The sequence below is a fragment of the Haemaphysalis longicornis genome, unplaced genomic scaffold (assembly GCF_048455015.1).
Source record: "Haemaphysalis longicornis isolate Haplotype H1 unplaced genomic scaffold, Haemaphysalis longicornis Haplotype H1 scaffold_4, whole genome shotgun sequence".
Classification (NCBI taxonomy): domain Eukaryota; kingdom Metazoa; phylum Arthropoda; class Arachnida; order Ixodida; family Ixodidae; genus Haemaphysalis; species Haemaphysalis longicornis.
In genome coordinates, this window is record NW_027526361.1 from 24,008,888 (window position 1) to 24,033,584 (window position 24,697).

Here is a 24,697-nt window from a genome sequence, read left to right on the forward strand (position 1 = left end):
ACACGTCTCTAAAGCAGTCAGCCCCGGGAAACAGTTCTCATTCCAGGACCCCTTGAGTCCGTCCAGCTTCTTTTAAGCTCTCTGCACCAGCCAAAGCTGGTTGTCAGGGTCCGAGCTGGACAGTGCTCTCTCCGAGTGCTCAGGGGAGGGGAAGAGAGACTTGCTTTACATTCACCAACTCTTAAAGGGACCCTGCAACACTCTTTGTGCAGTGCAAATAAACCTGCGCAACGTTTAGATTAGACTTCCAGGAACACCCGAGCCAAAATTACACGTGCATGTGAAGCGGTAAGCGCGCAAATCGCCGTGAAAGACGCGGAAAAACCAACCGCTCTATCTTCAATTCTCTTCATTATGCACCCCTGGCATGGCCTCTGCGACGTCAATCGGGCCATGGCTGTCGTGGCTGTCCTATTGGCTGTCGCTGCTCAACTTCGCGGCTAAATTCTGCCATTTCCTGTGACGACCAGCCGTCGTCGGCGCTGTGTATGAACCTCTTCTATGTCTGAACCTGTCCGCATTCTTTTGGTATTTATTTTGTTTTGAGTGCGCGCAAAGTTTGAGTGACGAACTAAATATTCCACTTTCAACGAGCCCACTCGACAACAAACGTTTATTGCTCCAAAAACGCCCTACCAGCCTGAGCGCTTGCTTGCGAGCAGGCAGCCATGCCTGCTCTTTTGTGGCACCAGACCGGAAATAGACCCGTCCACGTTGCGGGGAAAAGGACGAAACTCCCCGGCCTGTGACATATCGAAGGCCGCCGAACAGCACGCCGCGCTCCGCCCCCCTCTCCGGGAGAGAGCGCGGAGCTTTCGTCACGTTGTCCGGTTGAGTTGAGAGGGAACATTTATGCGCGATTTTTCATTGCGAGCAGTTTCGGTGATAGTGAACGGATTTTCATAATTCTTGCGGGAGGAGATTGCTGGGACAATAGACTTTACCCCAAAATACATTCCGAGTAGTCGATGGTAAGTGTTGCAGGGTCCCTTTAAAGTCATTGTGTCTCTACTTCTAAATAAAGAAACTCATAAGCACCTTAGGATAGCTGAAGTCCCCAATGTCTAGACCCTAATTAAAAAAGAGACAGAACATGCCAGGATGATTTCAAGATGGTTTATCTGAAGGGGCTATTGCGATACAGTGGGTAATGCAGCGAGCTGGATATCCCAGACAAAAGGTCGAAAAATTGCCTTGATTATGTGCAAGGCAAGCGCTGCGGTTTCCCGTTTTAATGTTCGGACATATTTTCCTCTCGGCCAGTCTGATGCGGTACACACCAACCAGGTTACCAAACTGCCTGAAACAAATTTTCGACTGAGACAAGCGCATCAAATGAAATTGTACACGCCATTTTAGTGGCGGGTAGATATGTACACAGTTACAAGGAAAGAACACAATGAAAAGCATTCTGAACCCACCCTATATACACACATGCTTGGCCAGTCATTGTTGTCAACAGGACTGAACATAGCACATACACACATGCACATAAAACAATAGCATGTACCCAAAATGTACCAATTAGCGCTGAAGCCTTGATCAGCTAGATGACACAAAAAATGATGGGGACAGATGTTGGTGCATTATGTTGATAGAAAATAAACAAAACCCCAACTATATAAGAAAAAAAAGAAAGAGAAACAACCAAGAGAAAGAAAAAATGCAAAAATAAAAATTGTACAAAAGTGGAAGTTCGTCGTTCCGTCTTTTTTCTGGCATTTGTTGTAAGGAGTTGAAGCCTAGATATATGTCTACACTACCTTGGGGTATGCAAGCTTTTTTTGAAGATGGGTGGATAGAAATGTGTGGAGTAAGTAAAAGCATCCGACTGGCAACGCGAGTGTTACCAGCGGTAGTCGTAGTACAGCGACCACTGTCAACATGTGAATAGAAGGCTTCAAGCCACGCTAGCAGATTGAATGTTGTCTCACAACATATGGACTTTTTCAATAAAATTAAGCAAACCAAGTCTGCTTTTGTACACCTCAAGATAAGCCAGAGCATTGCTGTAATAGATGCACGAGACTGCGTGCCAAATATACGCCGGGTACATGACTATAAAAGATGAAATCAATAAATCATATTTACACATAGAAAAATTCACTGCTCAAATTAAAAGCATAATTCCAATTTCTGTAACCGAATGCCTACTGCCCATCAAAACATTCTCTAACAAAGTTTCACCAACTAAAGCCAAAACAGCAAAGTGTTTAAAAGGCTGAAAAACAAGTGTGGCTCACACAGTTCACCACAAAATTGCCCCGAACAAATTTTACTTCGTGAAAAGAATACTGCATTCAGCAGTTTGCGAGCTACGTTGGGAATAGAGGAGGTGCGGCCACAAAAGGTGTCACCTACTTGTAAAAACGACTAGGTAAGCTGAAATCCAATGCGGAACAACTGAGCACCGAAACAAATTGTATGCAAGACAGTGCAAGGGGCAACTGGTGTCCACTGCAATGTCAAATAACAAGGAACTACTACAACTTTAACGCTTCTACACGGGCACATAAGCCCCTGGCCTGTTTTTTAGTCAAAAGCGCTCGCCAACTCTAAAATATGCGCCGAGATGTTTCGTCGAAAGGCGCCATAAACACAAACGACAGCTTTGTTCAATTTGAAAGAACTTAGCAATAATACAAGTAGCACAATAGAGACCAGCACTAAAAACAGTTGGAGTCAGTGTTTTAACTACACGCTAGCATTGAGTGATGTGATCAAATGGAAGCAGAGGCCCCTACAATCACCCAGACACGTTTCTTGGCAATGGGATTGGTTAGCAGCTGCCAACCACACAAATACGATTCTGTGATGTCATAAAGGTGTCGCCATAAAGCAGCTAGGGAATCGCCACTGCATCATCTGTTTTCTTCATTATCTAGGGTATCCGAAGCTTGTGACAAAACTGGTATCAGAGAAAAAAAGCCTCTAAAAAAAATTAAAGTTCCAGTTTGTCTCCATGGCCCCCCTAAAAGGAAAAAAAAAAAAAAAAAAAAAAAAAAAAAAAAAGTGCGGATTTTAAAGATTAGTATGCAATTGCCCTGCTGCCAACTGCCCTCTACACAGGAATTCATTTATCCTCCCTCTAAGCAAGAAATCATTTAATAATTTCCCAACCTGGTTTTGAAAACCAGTGCCAGCTCATACAAATGACTATGCAAGCTAAAACAAAATCCAGCGATGAACAGTTCAAATAAAAAGTGTACAAAAAAACAGCAGCAGGGCCACCAAAATTCATCGTGGTGCTAAATAACAAAAACTCAACATTCCCCCTTGCACAATGTGCATCCCTGGTCAGTTACTGCAGGCAACATGAGTAATTCTATGTGGATGCGTCAAGGGAGAGACTTGTAAAAGTTGCACTAGCAGCAAACTACCGAGTCACGTCATTGCATACCACTAGAACCGCCCAAACGATGTCCATTTAACAATTGTCATGTCAATGTTCAGGTATCTCTTCTTTTGTTGTACACAAACATGTCCACAACACAATGAACGGCGCAACAGAAAATGTCAGGTGAAGTGCAAGAGTTCCGGTCTGTTCTCTCTGCATAAGAGGAAGTAAATGGAATATCCACACAGACAACTCAATAATTACAGAACGCAAGTGCCTTAGTTGAGAAAGAAAAGGATCAGTAGCAGTGCTATGCGTGTGAAACTGTCTAGCTACTGGGGTTAGCTGATTTAATGATCATGGTTACGTGCCCCGCTTCCCCATTGCCCTCCCAAATTTTGGCATTTCTCTTCCACTGCATTAACCACTATCGATAACGTGAGAAGCCCCCATTACTGCTGTCCGTCGTCAATCTCGCCGTCAGGAAGCAAACAAGGAGATGGTGGTTAAACGTACGATGTGCAAACAAACAACAAAGGTATCAGGAAAGCAACAGCGCCTCTCCTTACCCTTAAAAAGTGAGCTCAAGGAGCTCGAATGTTGTGTGCAGGTCTGAAGGAGTGAGGCAGGCAAAATGAGGTGGAGAGGGACAGTAGTGCTAGTAGGGGTAGTAGAACCCTCGCTTTTCCAGCATAACACCGACAACATGCCCACACGGCTGCGTGGTGTACACACCCTTTCCTTCATTTTCTGGCAGGACTCGGAAGAGGAACAAAAAAAGAGCTCTCCATGCGGCCATGTGAACGTGTGTGCACGTTACCCCTCATTTCATTTTTCTTGCGGGAGGGGAAACGAGAGAGAGAGAGAGAGAGGCCCAGAAGGCGCCCAGCACCCCTGGACAATGCTGCCCCCCTTCGTTTTTTTCCCCTTCAGGAGCCTCCTCACCTAAAGAAGAAGAAGGGAAGGATGGAAGGAGCGGACTAAAAGACGAGCTCGAACTCGTCGGCCTCGATGGGCTTGGAGACCCAGGCCCCGAGGCCCGCGGCGCTGAAGGCCTCGCTGATGCGCGCCTTGGCCCCCTGGTACAAGCCGGCAGACTTCTTGGCCTCGGCGTAGAGGCGCGGCGGCTGCGCGGGGTCCTGCTGCTGGGCGATGGCGGGCAGCCGCCCCCAGAGCTGGCAGAAGCGGGCGAAGAGCGAGCGCTTGGACAGCCGAGACACCTGGCCCTCCTCCGTCTTCCCTGTGCTCGCGTTCACCACCTCCGGACCCTCGCAGCCAGCCGTCCAGTTGATGCTGAAGTTTGGAGACTTGTTCACCTGCGCCGAAGGGTTTTAAAAGAGGGGGGGGGGGGGGGGGGTTGCAGCACTTCCAGCGTTGCTGGGCTCAACGGAAGGGGAGGAAAGGCATACAGGCACGCCAACGACACCAAAACAGTTCAAACTTTGACAACGTAATCTGACCTCCTTTCATACACTTTCTAAACGCATCACAACCAGCCGGCAGTCCCAGCCCACAGCAGCAACACTGTCGACACAAAATTTCACAATTCATAAAACGAACAAAAATAAGCGTGCAGATGAGACATCTGCCATGTATTGCTATGCACAAGTCAACCTATACACAGGGCTGCCTCTCGTGTTCCCACTGTTACTTCACATTGGCTTGCAATGCAGACTTGTGCTATTTCAGCCTTTAAAGTTAGTATTTTCAACCATTTAATAGTTAGTATTCCCTTAGTATTAGCTCACTGTAACGGTCGATCTAAAACGACCGCAGGAATCAGGCGGTGCCGTGAGATAACGTATCCAAGTAGAGGCTGGTCCCACACTAGAATATATGATGTAATATGCACAGCCGTGCTAGTGGCTGAGGCCGGCAAAAACAAACGCAGGTTAGGCAGGGCTTACGAGCTTGCAGAACGAGCTTTCGCCTAAATGTAATGCATATTTATTTTATTGCTGTAAGAACGGTGGGGTAAGCAATGGAAGTTACAAAAGTACACATAAACATAGAAGTACCAGCACATACTGTGGTTGGTACTGCGTTCACTATGCTTGTTATAGCTGCACAGCAGTCCAGCTCTTTGGGGTCTCCTATGACCCTGGCCGATTGGCATAAACGACACGACCCAACGTGACCGTGTTTATCTACCATACCCCATGTTTCACAAAACGATTACTCCTACCGTAACAAAACAACCAGGTGCAAACATGGTTACAAACAAAGCAAAGGCAAGCAGGCAAAAGTGTTCCGCAGTACGTTTCACAAAATTGCTGTTATGTGTTTGAAACAGCAATCTATAAGCCACACTTTAATGCTTAGCAATGCTAAATGTGTCCAGTAGCTCAAGAGAAAAATGTTTTGTGGAAGCACTCAAAATCGGCCATTTTTCAGCTGTCACAAAAGTTCTAAAGCACATTGCCCGACAGCTAGCGGCGCGTGCTTGTAGGACCTGTCCACTTTCACAGTCACAGTCGAAATGTTGACTCTTCATGCTGAGGGTTTTTGATGGCAGCATCTCATAAAAAAGGCCTGTCTCATTCGCACTGCATATGTCGCACATGGCGTACTCTTCCTCCAACATGAACATTCTCCCACACCCAGGCACTGCTTGTGTTTACGGATGCCGACTCTGCTGAGCATCTTGCCGACAATACCGTGGCGGGCCTTGAGTCGGCTCAACCAGCCAGGGCTTGCTTTGAAGTCCTCAATGCCCAAAAGGCAAGCAAAATTCAGTGCCTTCTGCGGCACTGCGCCTCCACTGATCAATGTTGTCTTCGCCCTCGTTTCCACAAACCACTCGGACACAGCCTCTTCAAGCTCTTCACGTGCCGATGGCATCAACTTCTTCTGCTTGGCTGATGTTCCCGATGCAAGTGCTATCTCTATAGGGACCGGGCAGCTGGACGGGTGGCGCCACCACTCGGCGCTCCCCTCGTCAGTGGAATGAGCCGGTGCATTGGACTACACAGCCTCCTGTTGTTTTTGTCGTGTTTGCTTCGGTGCTTTGAATGTTTTGGTGGTGTTGTGGGCGGACATGTGAGATGAAACGAAGTCTAGACAGATGTTTTGGGTTCTTAGATGCAGTAACGGCTACGCAAACTTGTCGGACGCTTCTAAAGTTGGATATCGCCTACAATGGCATGAGCGCTTTTTGCAGCGATCCACGCTTGGCTCCACCCGTTCTGAGTACGAATAAAACTACTATTATTAGTATTCATTTCTTCTTAAATGCACTAACGGCTACATAAACTTATTTGTCGATTCTAAGTTTGGGAACGGGCTGCACTAACATGAGCGCTTTTGGCAGCGCTCCGCGCATGGCTCCGCGTGATCTGAGTAGGAATCAAACTATTACGAATATTAGTATTCATTTGTACCACTTTAAATTATCTTCACTGGCTTCAAAGACTACTGCTTCCACTCCAGCCTTAGCGCTGGGATACTTCGATACGTGTGCTTTGAAGAGAAAGGCACTTGCGTACGAGATGGATTACCGTGTAGCCGTAGAAATGTTGCGGTAGTTTCTACTTTCTTTCGGTAACCGTGAGCTTTGTGCCTTCGTTTTTGTTGAGCGACACTGTGACAGCATGAGATCCTGGATGCAGAAGTGGAACTCCCTGTGATGGTCATTTTATCAGCAAAAGTTATTCACCCACCCAACTGCCCAAGCTACAAACCATCCCTCCTCCCCTTCCCGTTTTACCACCTGCGTGAAATAAATGCTGGCACCGATAGTTAAAAATGTGGCAGTGTTAACGTCAGCCGGTGTTTTTTAATGCTTAAGTAATATTTACAGAGTACCTCAAAAACCGTGTAATGCCTTGTGAAGACGCCAGCGCTATTGGTTGCCTAAAATATGGGTGCATCACCCCGAGTCCTCCAGCACAGACACATTTCCGACACGCTGGAAAAAGTTTAGCTTTGGAGAGGGGTGCACGGAAGTTCAGAATTAAGCAGCAAAATCATCTAGCCCTCCGTCTAATGATTATCATGGTTGAACGCAAAGCTTTCTTCGCGCGAAACCGAATGGGAATTGGTCAAAGACGCTGCGATCAATAGACCAAACTGCGTGCTGGTCAAATTCGAAGCTCAAGTAGTCAAAGTTAAATCCAGAAGGCAACCAATGAAAGCCGCACGAGAAAGTTTTGCGAGAAACCATCATCGTCGTTAGACGGAGAAGTGCATGATTTTTCAAGGGTACGTGGCAGATTGTAAAACGACCGCAGCATTCAGTTGTGAAACTGAGTACAGGTTTTCGGCACCCTCCTGTCTATCGTCCTTCAGCCACGCAGGAATTGGTTTTTGAAAAACCATTAACTAATACTAGCCAGCAACCATTGCAATTCTTGTAAAGCAATGCTTCTCCACGACAAGCAATAACGTTCTTTCATGCGGTATTTATTCTGTAAACAATTCCCGATGACTGTAGTAAGAGAATTTCGGTGAAATAAACACGTTTCAGCCGTAGTTAATGAAGTTACGGAAGCGTCGTTCATCACAATTTCTGTTTTGAGGTAAATCTTAGTAGGCACCCCCCAACTTTGTCTTTCGCTTGTGCACGACGCTGTTTCGTCATCAACTGCCAAAGGCCAGCGCCGCAGCATTCCTTCCAGCTTGACTTCCAGCTTGGCGCATTGAGCGTCGTCTGCTATTTGTAAATACTGAGTATGGGCGTAAATCACACACATGGCATGCCTCGTAAAGGTTACATCCACGCTCAAGATTTACCTATCTGAAAAAAGCCCCTGTAGTTATCTACGCTTTGCAAACCGCACCGCTGAAAAACGACAGAAAGCCATGCACAGTAACGCTGCGCTGACCGCCACCGGCATTCCACTGACGAACGGTTCGCCACGTGCGGCGCTGTTCGCTGAAGCGACGGTGGTGCCATACAACGGCCGCGCGGTCCCTATAGCGTCTTTAGACATTAGAATAGTGGACAGCCAACTCGGAGAAATTCCAAACTTTGCCGCAACATCCCTTTTCTTCTGTCCACTTGCTACTTCCGTCAAAATACGTGCCTCATCTTCTAATGATAAAAAACTTTTGCTCTTTTTGTGGCGCGGCCTTGTCGAAAAGCATGCTACATACGCAACATTGACTTGTTTGATTGATTATGGGGTTTAACGCGCCGACATTACGCAGGCGATGAGGCGCACCGAAGTGCTGGGCTCCGGATTAATTTTGACCACCTGGGGATCTTTAAAGGGACCCTGCAACCCTCTTCGAGCAGTGCAAGTAAACCTGCGCGACACTTAGCTTACAGTACCAGAAATACCAGAGCCAAATATTACACGTGCACATGAATGTGAAAGACACGGAAAACCCAACTGCACTCTCTTCAGTTCTCCTCATTATGCACCCCTGGCATGGCCTGATGGCCTGAACGACGTCATTAAGGCCATGGCTATTCGATCGGCTGCCACTGGTCAACTTCGCGGCTAATTTCTCGCATTTCCTGTGACGATCCGCTGTCGACGGCGCTGTGTACAAACCTCTTTTATGCCTGAGCTTGTAGGCCCAGTTTTGCCTGAGTGCGCGCGGAGTTTGAGCAATGAGCTCAGTACTTCCCTTTCACCTAGACCACTCGACAACAAACGTTTATTGCTTCAAAAACACCCTACCAGCCCGAGCGCGCACGTGAGAGATGGGTGCCTGCTTTTTTGTGGCACCAGACCGGAAATAGACCCCTCAACTGACGGGAGCGTTAAAATCCTTGGCTCTCAGACTGTTTTAAAGCAATTTGGCGCAAGCATTGCAATTTTCAAGCTTTTGGAGGAGCCTGGCGCAGGAAAACAAATTTGTATCAAAACTGCGCAATATGCGCAGCTGTCTCACTTCGGCATGTTGTGTGTACTTTTTTGTGCATTTTGTTGTTTATTTTACCTGTACCGTATTTACTTGGATAATCCTCGCACTCGCGTAATCCTCGCACCCCTAATGTGAGCCACCAAACTTGGATTTTTTGGTTCCTCGCATAATCCTCACACCCCCAACTTTGCAGCGGCGAAAGTTGCCTGCTCGCGAAACCCGCATGGTGCACGTGCTCTCCAATGCGCGCCCTCCCCTGCCGCCTCTCCGTTCGTCGGAGAGCGTTGTGTATCCAAGGCCATCCAGGCGCCCTAACAACCTGCATGGCTACTCCAAACAGGCACCCTAACACGCTACCCACACTGTCCTTGAGCCGGTTTTGCGTGTGCGCAACTAGACAGTGTTCGCGCAGCCCGCTGTCGTCTGTCGTGTCGCCATCGTGGTACTGCCGTTGAGCAGCGCAGCAGTCAGTGAGTCACTCGCATCAGTGGTGGATAGCTCGCTGCCGCTTCGCCATGGGGAAGAACGCCAGCTACACTGCCGCTTTCAAATTGAAAGCGATAGAGTTAATAGAGTACGCAATCGAACACGGCAAGCGCGCCGCAGGCAGGCACTTCGGCGTCACCGACTTCAACGTGCGTTACTGGAGTAGGGCACGCACATGACGACGAGATAGGGCACGCGCCAGAAAGCAAAGGCGGCAATTTCATGCTCGCTGATCGACGGGAGACTGTTTACGTTGTAAATAATAAAATAAAAAGAAATAGCTGCTATTGGCAACACTGAGCTTACATATACAAAAAAAAAACGACCGCTACATTTAGCGGGACTGGCAGAAGGCAAATTGGCAACACTGTGCACCGCATTTTTTCCCCCCCGCATAATTCTCGCACCCCTATCTTCGCATCGACTTTTCCGAAAAAAAAGTGCGAGGATTATGCGAGTAAATACGGTAAACTAAATAACTGTACCTGTCAGGCATGTATGTATGTATGCATGTTTGTACGCACGTATGTATGTATGTATTTTTATGTATCTGAAAGAGCATATAGCAATGCTAAATGTGCCGAGTAGCTCAAGAGAAAAAAATATCGGCCATTTTTCCACGGGGACGAAAGAGTTATGGTGTTCTAAGAACGCTGCACTGTTAGGCAGTTGCTCATAGCTGCTGACTGCCAAGCAGCCAATTTGCTGCTTCAAGTTTCACTCTATTCAGCTGTCAATAGGGTGAAGGCTGCCTGGATGCAGAAGATGCGACACTTGAGGGCGGAATTATTCCCACGAGGCTGGCTCATAGACGCAGAAGCTGAAGCCGAGCGTGATGCTTCTGAAGGTGGGTCTAATGGCGATTTGCAGCACCGATTCACTGACTCCTACATGGGGGGCCATGGCACTGGTTGGGAATGATTTCATATGAGCCAATAAAGATGCTGACACTCAGGAACTGCGTCTTAAAGGGCATCGTGACGGGGCGGACAAGAAATCAGACTACGAAATTTCCAAGCAAGCACCCATGAGCGCACCTTTAACAATAGGCTACACATAACAGGCCTTAGGCAACTCGTTAAAGGAGTACAGACTTGAAATTTTTGTGTTATGTTTTTTTTTTTCGCGGCTATAGGTGCCTACGATCCCACCAAGCATAGAATGGCACATTAGATTGTCGAACACAGCATAAATAATTACTTACAGCTCTGTTTATTCGTGTCAGTTGCTGTTTCGGTGAAGCAAACACCGAGGCAGCCGCCATGACAGGAAGGCGCATTTAATGCCACTGTTCTCATCACACCAAAACCAATGCTGGTTTGGACGCACGCGCACACGCCCTACCAGCCGTAGTCAAAAGACGTCAGCCACAAAAATTGTGACGTGATGCACAAGGCGTAAAAGTGCATGCCAACAGCACCGCAGCCACCTCGATACGTCACGGGGCCCTGATGTCGGCTGTTTGGGTTGAAGCGCAGATGACATCATGAGCTTGCTCGATGGCGTGGATGAGCTTTCTCGTGCACGCAAGGACTAAAATTGATTTAAAATACATTCTACTGAAGGGTTACGGTTTAAACTTCTGAGAGGGTATCTCCATATACAAAGGAAGCTTTGTACATAGTTATCTGAGCTTTGAAATTTCGTGTCAGTACTCCTTTAAAGGGACACTGAAGTGAATTTGTCAAGCTCCCGTTTTTGCTTGCACTGCGTAGACTGGCTAAAATTAGCACACTTTTCATAGTTTATCTGGTTAACAAATCGGTAATTATTTTACAAAGCGCGAAAGATGAAAAACTACCATGCGCGGTTGGCGGCCGCCGCACCAACTAAGGCTGTGACGTTGGGAGGAGGGGGCACCGTGATTGGACGATACCCAAGGTTAGCAATCAAACAAGTTTCGGTTTCGGTTTCAGTTCTGTAAAACACAACCGATGGCGTTGTTGGATGGGCATTCTCAATATCTCAGTAATCATCGTACCGCGCTTCTGCCATGTTGTCGGCTGTAAAATGCATACGATAAGCCTCCCGGACGGCTTGGAATCGTAGCATTCACTAGCCGCGGCCTACGCAGTGCATGAATGCCCTCCACGTCCCCGCAGACGCTCAAATGCCATGCGCTTTTCCATCATATTTGGAGCCTGCCTCACTCATGCCTGTATCGTAAAAAGCGTGTTCGCACCAGGCCAAGGGTCTGTTAATTCTGGCCTGTGCCCAATGCCCGCAAACAGTCGGTGCTTATGGCAACAGCACGCCAACGAGAACTCGCTAGCGCGCCAGTGCCAGCCTGCGCGCGTTCTGTGAACTAGTTCGTGGAGCAATGAACGTTGCGGCCCAAAAAAAGGTGAACTCAGTATAGAAAACATCGGCGGAAAACGAAAAAGTTAACTTATCTATAAAAAAAAGCACGTACCCGCGGAGATTCGAACTTGTGACTTGCAAAACACTTGCGATGACATACCTAGCGCTCCAAACCACTCGGCCACCGGCGAGCGCTGCCGACCTTGGAAATATAAGGTATATAATGTATAACCAGTTTGCACTTTTATTTAATTTTAGCAATCCAAGCAGCTTAGGTGAGTATTTGTTGTTTTGCGCTCGTGCAGTAAGCATCCCCCAAGTTTCCACAATATCTCACGTCTAGCAATTGCATTTCTTAGACGGAAAAGCGTTCACAGATGCGTAGTCGTGCTGCTGGCCGCTGTGCTTGTTGGCCCAGCGCAAAAAAGTGCTTCCCGCACCCTAGTTTTACGCTGTACGGTAAAAATATCAGTTGATTTTATTTCCTTAGTACCTATATTGACTTCGCTGACTCTTCTCCCGCCTTCAAGAGGCCTTGTATTTTCCTACTGGCGTACCAGACAGCAAAGCGTCGCATGTGCGCTTGTGCAGCGCTTGTGTGAAGCGACCTTGACTTGGAGCTAGATACAGTGTTCAAACTAACCAAGTAAAGAAAGGCACATTCTTCCATTCACAAACGTGTCCTGGCTTCGTTTCAACTGAGCGAACGAATTGTGACGACCCGTCGGCGGCCAGCGGACGAAACACTGGGCCGACGGACTCTGTCTGAAGGCCGGGGAGCCGTGCAGTAGCGCAGCCAATTGCGAGCTCGGCTCCTCCCGACGTCACACAAAAACGCCACAGAAAATAGGCGAGCGTAAAGAGAGGAGGATAGCATTTTCGAATTAATTTTTCTACTAAATAAAATCGCGTAAACGAACCCAGAGTGGTCGAAACATGGCCTGGGGACTCCGGACTACAATTTGCGCTAGTAATCCCGCAATGTTTACATTTCCCTTCAGTGTCCCTTTAATGCCAAGGGCCTCAGCGAACAGCATGGAGCTGGTTTAAATCAACCAGACCCTGCCCTCATCGGGTCTGCACTGCCGAAACAAAGTCACCTTAAACATTCCTACGAAAGAAATAAACTTTGTGTATTGACAGGGATACAACAGATGGAGGCCTCATCACAGCTGGGCTCGTTGTAAAGTGGCTCAACTGTACTAACACGATCTTTCCTCGCCTGCTCACCTGTCGGGACTCGGGGCTGGAAATGGCTCCCAGCAGAGGCCGGTGCAGCTGGAAGGGGCCCTCGAGGCCCGTGAGCTGCGCCTCGAGGCGCCCCCACATGGCACGCTGCATGTGCCCCGGGTGGTACAGGGAGCCCAGCACGACGCTGTCCAGGTACACGGGCTCCAGGAAGAGGGAAAGCAGTGAGCCCTGTAGGCCCAGCACGTTCCAGCGGGCCAGCTTGTCTGAGCACGACATGGTCAGCAGCCGCTGCTGCCCGTGCAGCACCCCGTCCCACGTCTGCATCACGGGCCCCAGCCTGAAAAGAGAGAAAGTGTTTATTGAGCATGTATTTACAAGGCGAAGTTTTGACTCCTGTCAGAGGGCACAGGTCGCACCGGGGGTAAGGGTAAGGGAGGGGCAATAAAGGGAAGTGCGCAGTTGGGGAGGGCACCTTCACCAAGTAAGAAACAAACCTACCTCAACGGAATGGTGCCTTCTCCCGCCTCAATCTTCGTCCGAAGCAACCCCCTCACTCGGCGATTGGGATGCCTGTCAGCGGGCAGGGGCTCCGAAGTGCCCAAAAGCTCGTGCGGGGAGAAGATGCGACCATCCCCACATGGGGACGTACTTATGTACAGGTGGAACCTGGACAGTAAGAGGAACAAAATTCCGTTTGCCTCTCTCTCGTAACAAAAGGGGGGCAACTGCTTTTATCTACACAAATGAATTACGAATTCTTTCTTGAAGCTCAGGCGATATATTTCAGACGAAAAGGGAAAAAAATGTACAATGCATGAGAGGAGAATGATTATAACTACCAAGAGTGCACACCATGAAGTAACATTTCTTCAGTGCCTGAACAGAATAAAATCATAAAGGATGCTCAGTTGAGAACAATAACGATTGTACGCGGCAAGACTCGACGAGCAGCCAAGGCCAAAAGCTCACTTGATGTCTGGCTTGACGCGGAAGCCCTGCTTGTCGGGCCTTTGTTCCAGTATGGACTCTTCCCCCTGGCCCTTGGCCCACAGCTCAAGCTGCCCGTAGAGGAAGTCCTTGAAGCACCGCCGCGAGACCACCTCTGCGTGGCAGTCCTGCAGCACGGCTCCGTTCATGCTGATGTACTCGCCGTTGATGCACTTGGTGCCCGTGGCGACCGTGAGGACCTTGACCTCGTCCTCCTGGTCCTTGTCGGCGGCCGGACGGGTCATCAGGATGCCCGCCAGCACCTTCCACTTGGCGCTCTCGGCCCGGTCGGCCATCACCTTCTGCAGTGTCTCGTTTACCGTGCCCCCGAGCCGGTCGGCCAGCGCCTGGGGCAGGGTGCCCACCTTGGCGCCCGTCTCTCCGCACTGCACCACCCCCGACGGGTTGGCCATGATGTTGTACAGCTTGAGCAGGGCTGCCCGGGCCGCCGCCACCTTGGCCAGCCGCTTGTTGGAGCCGCAGCCCTCGTACACGTCCCCGTTGCTCGTGGTAACGGCCATGGTGAAGCGCTGGGTGGGCACCGCTGCGTTCTCCGACACCAGGGTGTACTCGAGGCCTGGCTGCAGCTCGTTGAGCAGCATCACGGGGTTCTTCTTATCCGCCTCTTCGGCGGCTTTGGTGGCCTTCTTCTCGGCGTCGGCGTCCTTGCCCCCCGAGAAGCGCTTGAGCTGGTCCCGGTGGAACTCCTCGATGGCACTTCCCTCTGACGAGAAGCCGCTGAAGATGCCCACCCCCTCGTCCGGCTCCACCTCGTCACTCGTGAAATCCCCACTGCGCACGATGGTGCGGCTCATGGCCCAGAAGGCCTCGGGCACATTGCGGAACTGCACGAACGACTTAAGGGCTGCCTGTGCCGCGGCATGCTTTGCCAGCTGCTTGGACTGGCCGCGCCCGGTGAAGCGCTGACCATCCACATCGACGGAGACGACAAAGCTGGGCTGGTGCGCCGGACCTTCCTGAGATTCGACGGAATACTTCAGGCCCGGCTTGAGCTCGTTCAGCTGCATCAGTGCATTCTTGGGCTGGACCATTTTTGGGGAGATGCTGTTCTTTTTCTGCTTCTTGCGGGCGCTGCCCTGGGAGCTCCCGGTGGACTTTCGCTTTGACCCAGGAGTGGTGGCATTCTCATCTGTGTCGTCTGCCTTCCCGTTGGCCTCTTGCCCTGCAAAGGAGCAAAATCCGTACCAAGTTCCAGCAATAAAAAAAGTTGTAGCATGGTGTTCAGAACATTTCTCTGATCTCGACTAAACTGTTTGTTGAAACCTGCGATTTTCATCTCTTAATTCCAGATACACATTTCACGATCTCCATTTCCGATCTCCAGCACAGTCGAGTACATTAGCTTCGGCAACTGCTAGCAGCGTACTGCGTGGGCTTTGTCTATGCACGACAGGAGAGTTTAGGCTCTATTTGCAGCAGCGTAATAACTTTTCTCTCACAACTGGATTCATGCGTATATCCCCTCACGTCTGCACTTAAGCTCACAATAAAATGACTAAATGGCTTTTCAATAAAACTTTTACAATAGCTTTAGGGTGAGCATGTAGTTTCAACACTTGTGTATCTACGTAAATGCCCACGGCAACGTTCGCAGTACCCAGTTGCAAGAATTTTTTGAGATTAATCCTTCAGGCGAGTAGCAAAATAAAGCACGTTTTTGTAGTATCTTATGTTTCATTAAGACCGCAGCGCAAGCCGAAGGGTTTTTACCGCGCGCTTCCAACATCTCATGTCTGATCAGAGGCAGTACCGGCCTTTGTATATACTGATCTATTGAATATAATGCGAGCTGCTTCAACTAAGATGCTAAAAGAAAGATAGAAACCGGCGTGATATTTTCACAGTAGCGCGATAAAGGAAAACAACTGCACGGTGTAAACTGTGCCCGACGCTAAGCCTAAAGCCGGTAAGACTGGAACTTGCCTGTTTTCTATCTATTAAAATTCGAGCCTCAAGTTAAAGCCCTGACCTTGTTTCTGCGGATAGGTATAGCATTTTCCTCATTTGTATCTCGACTGGTCAACAACGCTAGTTACAAGAGAAACTCAATGGCGCATAGTCAACGTACCGTGCCCATCTTTTGTCTTCTGGGGAGTCTGAACCATCGTTGCATCCTCTGTGCAGCTCCCCGATTCTGTCGACATTGAGAGTAAATACGCGAAGTAAATTGCGTTCCTATGGACAAAATTGAACACACTATCCACGAATTACTCAAATTTTCGAATGGACAGGGCAAATGCCAAGAAAAACTGAAGCTGGCAAAGCATCTAACAGTGTAGCCAGACTTGCTCAATTTGCACGCCAAGCAAACAAAAATACAGCGTCAACATTTGTGAAAGGCGACAAAAATTATTGTAAATGATTGTAAATAAAATTATTGACAAAAAATTTAAACAACCACTGTGTTATGCTTTGAGATAACATATTTATTGGGATAAATGCGTAATCGTGCTTTGTTTGTGTTCGGGGCCATTGCCTTCCACCCGTCCTGCCTCCAAGAATGAGCTCGCCCACTTTCATCATAATCCCGCCGAATCTCGCCACCAGAGTGTCGTGGTGTCGCTAAGAGCCGAGGGAAGCGGTCGCTACGGCGTTACGGTTGGTGTTGTTTGTTTCTGTTCTTCAATGGCATTATATCCAGTGTGCTGGTTGTACGTTTCCTTGGCGTATTAACCTTGGCTAACAGTCCTCGCAAGACGTCCGACAGAGCCGTCTTCCCCCTCCAGCAGCGATGGCAACAATATCCACGGCCGCGCCGACGTCCGCGGATGCCTGCTTGAGCATCGTGCACAGCTTAATGTGTCATAGGCAGGGTGGTGAATCTGAAAGCTTCGCCAAACGTGCCATCGAAAGCCTGGTTAAGAAGTTGAAGGAAAAAAGAGACGAACTGGACAGCCTCATCACAGCGATCACAACAAACGGTGCTCATCCAAGCAAGTGTGTGACCATTCAGCGAACATTGGATGGTAGGCTTCAGGTGGGTATACATTATGCAGTGTGCTTTAACCCAACGGAGAACCGTCGCGGCGAGCGTCAACACGTTATCCGTTATATCTCACGCAGGTCGCAGGGAGGAAAGGATTTCCGCACGTTATTTACGCTCGCATCTGGAGATGGCCGGACCTCCACAAGAACGAGCTGAAGCACGTGAAGTACTGTCAGTATGCATTCGACCTGAAGTGTGACAGTGTCTGCGTCAACCCCTACCACTACGAGAGGGTTGTGTCGCCGGGCATCGGTATGTCTTGTTGTGCCCCACTCTAGGCGTCCCTACAAGTCTGATTGATGACAGCGGGGATGCTGAACGTGCCATGAGGCAGAGCTGCTGTTGCCTAGATTGGCGTCCGGTGTGTCGCATGCTCGTTCTGAAATGTCGTCCAGACTCTCGTAAAAACTCTACAGGAGCAAGTATTTTCCTCCAGGTTATTCTAATCAACAATATTTTGTAGTTGTCTAGAAATTAACAGTATTGGGAATTAGTTGAGCCTGAGAGGTAACTTTCTTCAGATGCTATCATATTTTTGGAAGCATTTAATTGTACCCCTTAGTGGTACGTTTAACATCGCTTCGTTTCTTGCCATTTACAGACCTCTCGGGACTGACTCTGCAACATTCAGGTAAGAGAGCGAGCCACTCTCTGATGTGCCCTCTGCATGAACTGATATGTGCACTGTTGGCTTCTTCTGGAATAGGGGCTGTAATGACGATAGTGTTTGTGGATGCAGCACCAACTTGAACTGTTCATATAGTAATCATCCTGTTTCATTGTCGACGCTCTCGGCTTTGAATCGGTCATTTCGGGGCCCATTTCTTCCTCGTCATTTTCCAGAGCATAAAGTTAATTTAAGAAAGGACATGTCGAACACAACGGTTGTCAAAAGGTGGTCACGTTTTAACTGTGGGTGTCTGAATGGGCATGCAGGGTGTACGCACTAGTCCCTTGACCACATAGCGGCGCTACCTGCGCGGCAACGCTGACTCCATTTGTGCAGTTGCACGCTATTGTCCAGACAGCACATTTCCCGACGTGAAATGCGGATTGTGGTGTGGAATTTACACATTTGTTCGTGCAGGCGGTGTTTTAGCTGTGTGATTCATGGGTTTGCGAATGCCTTGTTGCAAGGAGTAGCCAGCGATGTTATCGCTTCCTACAACCGTACCTGAAAATGACGAAAGCTTCACACGTGTTGGGTACTTTGCTGTTCCAAAGCAAAGGCTAGGGCAGTGCTCGAAGGTGATCTGGCTGCATGCAACGAATTCACGGAGACGGTATAGAATCAATTTTGGGACAAATCATTGCCGAATCTGTTGCTCGCATTTGATGGCAGGTGAGGACGATGCGGCATCAAAGCTTTTATGTCAGACCCCGTAGCATGCTTGAGGCCTTACGGGGGGTTTTAAATTTTCAATATTTAGTCCAGCCAGCATACTTCATGGATGAGACAAACCCGGTGGGATGCCCAGCCTCAACCTGGGTGACTTTGAGGTGAATGCGCTTTCACCAGGTAACGGTGGGCTTCCAACGATTTCTTCTCCTTTGGCTGTTTTCTCATTTTAATGACCAAGCATGTTCTGTAAGCTTGTTTCTTTTCTAATTTCTGCTTTGTCTACACAGAAAAAAACACTGGAAATTCATCAGGGCAATATTTTGCGCCTCAAGTCAGCAGGTTGCCGCGACACTCAATTTTAAATGTGTACATATCTTGCAATCATTCCCACTGTTATGTTGGCAGAGGCGTCCCAGAATGACTAAGAGCCGTGAGCAAAACTTAACTTGTTTAATGCATGGTGAGAAGAGAACAGCGATGATACAGGAGGCACACCCTGGCCTGCTTACGGCATGACAGTGGGCAGAGCAACGCTCTCAACTAGAGCCCGAAAGAATTTATAACCAGAAGTCCTAACTGCCAAAAGGAGTTTGAACATGGCACTGAAAAGTACAAATACACAAAAACGCCCTCCACAAGTGTTGTGATAGGAACCGGCGTACGCAGTGCTGGAGAGAGGGTGGAAAAGGAGGGCGGTCATTGAATGTGAACATAAGCTCAAACACGCCGCCACGGGAGCCCGTTCGTTCCAGATTTAACTTCGGCAACAGCCGTGACTCATAGGTTTCGGGCAGCCGCCAGGCTCCGTGTTGGTGCATGATGAAGCTCAAAATGCTCTGTCTTCACTGCAACATGGAGCTTCACTTCAGTGCACCAAACTTGTATCGCGTGCACACAGGGAAGAGATGTGCTGAGTCGTACCACCACCCAAGCCCTTTGCATAATTGCTTGCCTTCATTGAGAACTCAGGTTTAGGGTGACAATGAGTTCAACGCATCAAAACACTGTTGCTAGAGCACCTCACCGTCTCGCAGCAGGCCTGGGTAGCACGGCGATACCGGTGCCCCGTCCTACACGCCATCAGTACATAAAACTTGCCGCACTCCTAGGTGAACAAATTTTTGTAGCTCCAGCCATGGTTGTTTGAGGCAGTGAGAAAAACAAGAAAAATCAGAGCGCAGGGAAGGCACTGAGTTCGCACAAAGCTAACCGTGTTATCCACGCCGCTGTCCTCGCTCGTGCGTCCAACCATACAAATGAAGTCGTCACTGCTGTGCAGGTAGCGCCACTGAGTGGCCGCGTGCCCTATATGACACAGGTGTGGGAAGTGACTTGAAGCTGTTTTTGTGGGCTGGTGTCACTGATGGCAAGCCGCTTGCACAGGCTGGTAGATTTCCCATGAATCAGTTTACTGAGAGAGAGAAGACATTATTAGGCCTGGTCCGGCCCGTTGTGCCACAGTCTCTTGATTAGGAGTCTGCTGGTCCGTAGAATTCTCAGAGGTCCTCACTAACACGAAGGCAGTGGGCCGCCAGGAGTTCTTACATTGACTTCACGTCCACGCCAGGACCCGGTTCAGCCAGCCCTCGCAAGAAACGATGCATGGCTCAGTTCACTGAGGATGTACAGCTGGCAACAAAATAAGCTCGGGCATGTGAGCGAGTGGAAAATTGTGTAGCTGCGCCATCTGCGTTGCACTTATGGCACCGAGTTGTTGCTGTGCTCATCCTTGTATAATCATATTGTTACGTGGCACAGGACATGAACCATGAGATGCGGATGATGTATTTGACACTATTTATATGGCGGCTATCGCCGAGCTCACACCGGCTGCGCGTCAGGCACTTCCTCGTCTTCGCCTATGGCTGTACATCGGGGATTGTCCACTTGTTCGTAACATCACCCCCCGGCCAAAGATGACCGTCCCGGTCGTGCTCGGTCACCGTGAATGGATGGGTGTGGTGAGGATGAGATGCGATGTGTATTAACACTGAAGTCCTTTCCACGGCAAATGACAATGGCGGTCTCCGATGTCGACTGGTCCCCAAACATCGACGCCCACAAGGCCACGACGAACCGATGAGGGTGCACATAACCGTACCAGACGAAAAGGCTGGGGACACGGCTGGGCGACACGTCTTCGCTGGTCATATCTCGTCGCGTCTTGGTTCTTTATCGGCTTCTCACGGGGCGGGGGTATCGTCATGTGCTGGTCGCGGCGGGGCTGGCCCGCGTACCCTCGATGTTTGCGCCGGTGCCGAGACGGAGCGACGCCGGGACCAGGACGGGGAGAAACCCGCACACTCCACCAAACATGTTACGTGGCACAGGACATGAACCATGAGATGCGGATGATGTATTTGACACTATTTACATGGCGGCTATCGCCAAGCTCACACCGGCTGCGCGTCAGGCACTTCCTCGTCTTCGCCTATGGCTGTACATCGGGGATTGTCCACTTGTTCGTAACAATATGACCATGCATGTGTTCTTGCTTGTAGCGGAAAGGCTGACTGTATGCCGCGTGTGGCACTAGAAGTTGATTTCTTTATTCAACCACATGGCATTTGCGACTAAAGAACTTTGGTGAAGCGCTCCTGTGTAGTGATGGTGCAAAGCTGAATGTTGCACGAAGACGTACAAGACCAGGCCTTGTGCCCTTTTCTGTCGGTGCACCATAATCTCTCTAGTACTACAAACGACGAGGGAGATAAGAAAAGAATTGAGTACCATTTTGTTACGTACTAACTCTGTTAATGCCGATTGTATCAACAAAATTTTTGTGGTATGAGACTGATGAGGCGAGAAAGTTTGGGGGCAGAAAACATTTGGGTGGAGTGGGGTAAGGGTTGGTAGCCTATGTGGGAGGGGCCCTTGTCTTGCAGGGGACATCCAAAAGATGAGTGTGATGCTGGTGAAGGCGTTGTGGCTCCGGCTGACCTTTGGCTTTTCCGTGCTCCGCTCGTGCAGATGTGTTTGGTGGAGGAGGTGACGGCCACTACGTGAAAAACGAGTACGGGGACCTGGACTGCGGTCCCAGCGGCCTGCAGCATGTGTCGCAGACCATTCAGCACCACCCATCGCAGGGATCATCACAGTCGCCGGCAACAGATCCATACGGGCGACCCCTGCTGCTGTCCCCGCCAGGTACGAAACACTACTGGGGGACCACTCCCATAGCTGGGTGGTGCGATTTGATTGTGGACAGAAGTAGAGTCCACATTGTGTAGAGTCCTCATTGTGGAGTCCCCATTGTGGACAGAAGTAGAGCGACTAGATCAGGTTTCAGTGCATCGCCACTCTTTTCTGTCATTGTTGTATGCCGCCGACAGCAGCCATTGGTCGAACCGCGTCACGTGACATTTGTTTACCTCGGAAAACCCATGGGCGCTGACGTTTTCGTGCCTCTGTGTTGCCGCATTCCCGTGTTTTTCGATAAATGATTTCTGGAGCGCAGTGTGGCTGTATGATTTGTTGAGGACGAGTTTTTATGCCCCAGGCAGAGTAGCGATGGTGTGCTGCTCTGTACTGGGCTGTTTCTACCGGTCGGATGGTAAAAAAACGCCTGCTTCACTTCCCACTGCGAAAGAACGACTGTGGCTAGTAAAGTAACTACAGCGACTAGTAAAGCGTAGCTTCTTTAGTGGCTCTAGTGTAACCTATATCCACTAAATAAGCTACACTAGCGTAACTGAACATGACACTGTTGCACCAGCATGCAGGCTCGAAATCCTGAGAAAAGTAAACACAGCTTTCGGGGTTGCCAAGCAGTGCCCGGACCAATTCCACCTGTCAGTGTCGGCCACAATAGGGGGCATAGAGCTGGCCACTCTGGTGTCAGGCACCAAAATGGCTGCCGCCGTGCATCAGTGTCATTACTTTTAAGCGTAGCTTATTTAGTGGCTCTAGACAGATGGGGCCAACACCTCCTAGTCTAGGTAGTGTTGACGGGACAAACTGCCCTCTAGTGGGCACAACTGCAGCCTTGTGCGAGTGCTTCCATGAGGGAAAACCAACCAAGGAAGGGGCCCCTTGTGTAGCAGCAGGGAAGACCAAATAACAGGGGTGTGCAGCAATGTTGCCTTCCTCATAACGTAGTATGTACAAAGTTTTGCTTGGTGCTAGGCACTTATCACACACTATGGTGGAACCAAGCATGTGGCAGGCATGCGTAAGACAAGCCTGTTTGCACTCATCTTTACCAGGGGCGGTTTAGTTTATATGGCGTGAAGTGTGACTTGCAGCAGAGTTGTGGGCATTGTGGGGGTGATGTTCATGTGGTGGTGCCGGTGCAGGCCCCACGTCTCCCAACGGCAGCCTGACCAGCCAGTCGAGCCAGTCGGCAATCAACCCCGTGGCAGCTGCGGCGGCGCCCGTGTCCCTGCCGCCGCAGGGCGCGCCCCCCTCGGCCGTGCTTGCGCAGCAGCAGGTGCCGGGGGTGGTGTCCTCGGCCCCCTCGCAGCAGCAGCCTCCGCCCCAGCCACAGCCGCCCACCCCGGTCGTGTCGCCACCGTCCAGCTCAGCAGCACAGCAGGGGCCCACCACGCCGACTGGCTACTTCGGGGCAGTCCTGGACAGCCAGTCTCTGAGTAAGTCGGGCTTGACCTCTCTCTTTCATCAGACGAGGAGGGCAAGGGGGCAGTGAGGAGTGTTTCTTTTTGCCACTGGTGGGCCTGCCAGTCGGGTCTTAAGCCGGGTCTTAAGCTTCTACTAAGGAGAGGCATGAAGGAAGTTGGTGTGTGCGTGTTTTTCTTTTCCTTTTCTTCTTTATTTATTTATTTATTATTTTTTACTTATACTGCAGCCCGATTCGTCTTTCGCAGGAGTGGGTGTGTACATAGAGTGCAATAACACTTTTCTGCGCAGATCAATTCACTGCAGAATAGAACTCGTGCATGTTTCCCAAAGTCGAGACACAGCAGGTAACAACAAATACAGGAAGGACTGAATTATGCAAAAATCCACGCAACACAATAAATTTAAATTACACGAAATTTTTTCTAAGGGTAATGCCCTAAGTTCACCTGGTAGTAAATTCCATTTTCCAATTGTTAGGGGGAAGAAGCTGTACTTCAAAAGATTAGTGTGTGGTTGAAAAGTTACAAGGTTAAGCTTGTGGCTATTTCTAGTAAATTTCAGTTTATCAGGAAACAAATAGTCGTTATCTAATAAATAGCGTGGATTGTTCGAGAGAATATGCAAAAATTTAAGACATTCGCGTGTAATACATTATTGAGAAGAAAAGTATCTTGTTCACTGTGTAGTCTTAAGGTAGCCATGAATGAATGTAGACCACACAGACCATTTAGGGAATGAATACGATCTGCATCAATTAATGTTTGCACCAGTGGTGTTAGCAGGACTTGTTAGCTTGCTTGATGCAAGTTGTACTGGGCTGTCATTTCATTTGTACCTGGTGGGTTATGCAAGGTAGCTGCAGAAAAGTGTACAGTGGGCCAGATGCCAGGTCTTAGTTAGCTGGCATTCTCAGCTTTGCTATGAGTGATCATACTTAAAAACTCTACAGGTTGAATCTCCCCCATATCAGCCAGTACCTTAGGAAATTGCGAGTTGGCAGGTTAGCCACCTCAACTGCTCTTGAATCTGTGTTTTTCGAAGCATTGTGGGTCATTTTGCGTGGTCATTTATCTCTTTCTGGGAATCAGGGAAATGGATGGCAGACATATTTATTGCTTCTCATGATTCAGATCCGTGACACATTCGGTTAATGTTCCTTATGGTGCTCGGTCGTTCATGTCTGGTGTCTGTGGTTGCTACAATAAAGCGTGCCTGACAGCGCTAACTCTTCTGTTGGAAGATGAGGTCAAAGCGACTGCTACATCTTGATGGAGTCTTTAGGGGACTGACAACTGATATTTCTGAAGAGTCGGCTCACAAGTGCATACGGAAGTGAACATTCTAGGTTCAACAACAGACAAGGCATTTCTATCTATTGGGAAGTGGTAACGTTCGGCGTCTGAATTTTTAGCCAGCCTATATGTTAATAAGGCATACAAAAACTTGTAAGCACAAGTATTTGTACAGGTTGCTTCTTTTCAAATGTTTTCGGATCAAAAACATTTTAAAGGGAGGTGCTCTCTGAGAAAAAATTTTGGTAGGTTAAAATTTGCAGTTTGTAAGTACTGTGTAGACTATTTATAACGTAACCGCTTATAGTGCGGGACCGGATATAACGCGGGTTTTCGTGACCACCGGTTTGGCTCCCATAGAA

The 24,697-nt window shown here is 49.0% G+C and overlaps 2 protein-coding genes across 3 annotated transcripts in view; one reads left to right on the top strand and one right to left on the bottom strand.

Annotated features, from left to right (window-relative positions):
• Nucleotides 1-1,102: 1,102 nt before the first annotated feature.
• Adar (Adenosine deaminase acting on RNA) lies at nucleotides 1,103-16,435 on the bottom strand. Its single transcript, XM_077706163.1, has 5 exons — nucleotides 16,206-16,435; nucleotides 14,099-15,299; nucleotides 13,628-13,795; nucleotides 13,169-13,466; nucleotides 1,103-4,653 (listed from the first exon to the last, which is right to left on the bottom strand). Exons 1-5 carry the CDS (start codon nucleotides 16,279-16,281, stop codon nucleotides 4,318-4,320), a joined length of 2,079 nt encoding a protein of 692 aa, XP_077562289.1. The 5' UTR covers nucleotides 16,282-16,435; the 3' UTR covers nucleotides 1,103-4,317.
• A 238-nt stretch (nucleotides 16,436-16,673) lies between these two features.
• The window catches only part of Med (Smad/Smad4 homolog Medea), a 50,871-nt gene continuing 42,847 nt past the window's right edge, over nucleotides 16,674-24,697 (top strand). For both annotated transcript variants that reach the window (XM_077706164.1, XM_077706165.1), the window contains exons 1-5: nucleotides 16,674-17,114; nucleotides 17,201-17,375; nucleotides 17,725-17,754; nucleotides 21,436-21,612; nucleotides 22,761-23,054. In XM_077706164.1, the coding sequence (XP_077562290.1) occupies nucleotides 16,869-17,114; nucleotides 17,201-17,375; nucleotides 17,725-17,754; nucleotides 21,436-21,612; nucleotides 22,761-23,054 (922 nt within the window). In that variant the 5' untranslated portion in view covers nucleotides 16,674-16,868. The remainder of the gene's footprint in view (nucleotides 17,115-17,200; nucleotides 17,376-17,724; nucleotides 17,755-21,435; nucleotides 21,613-22,760; nucleotides 23,055-24,697) is intronic.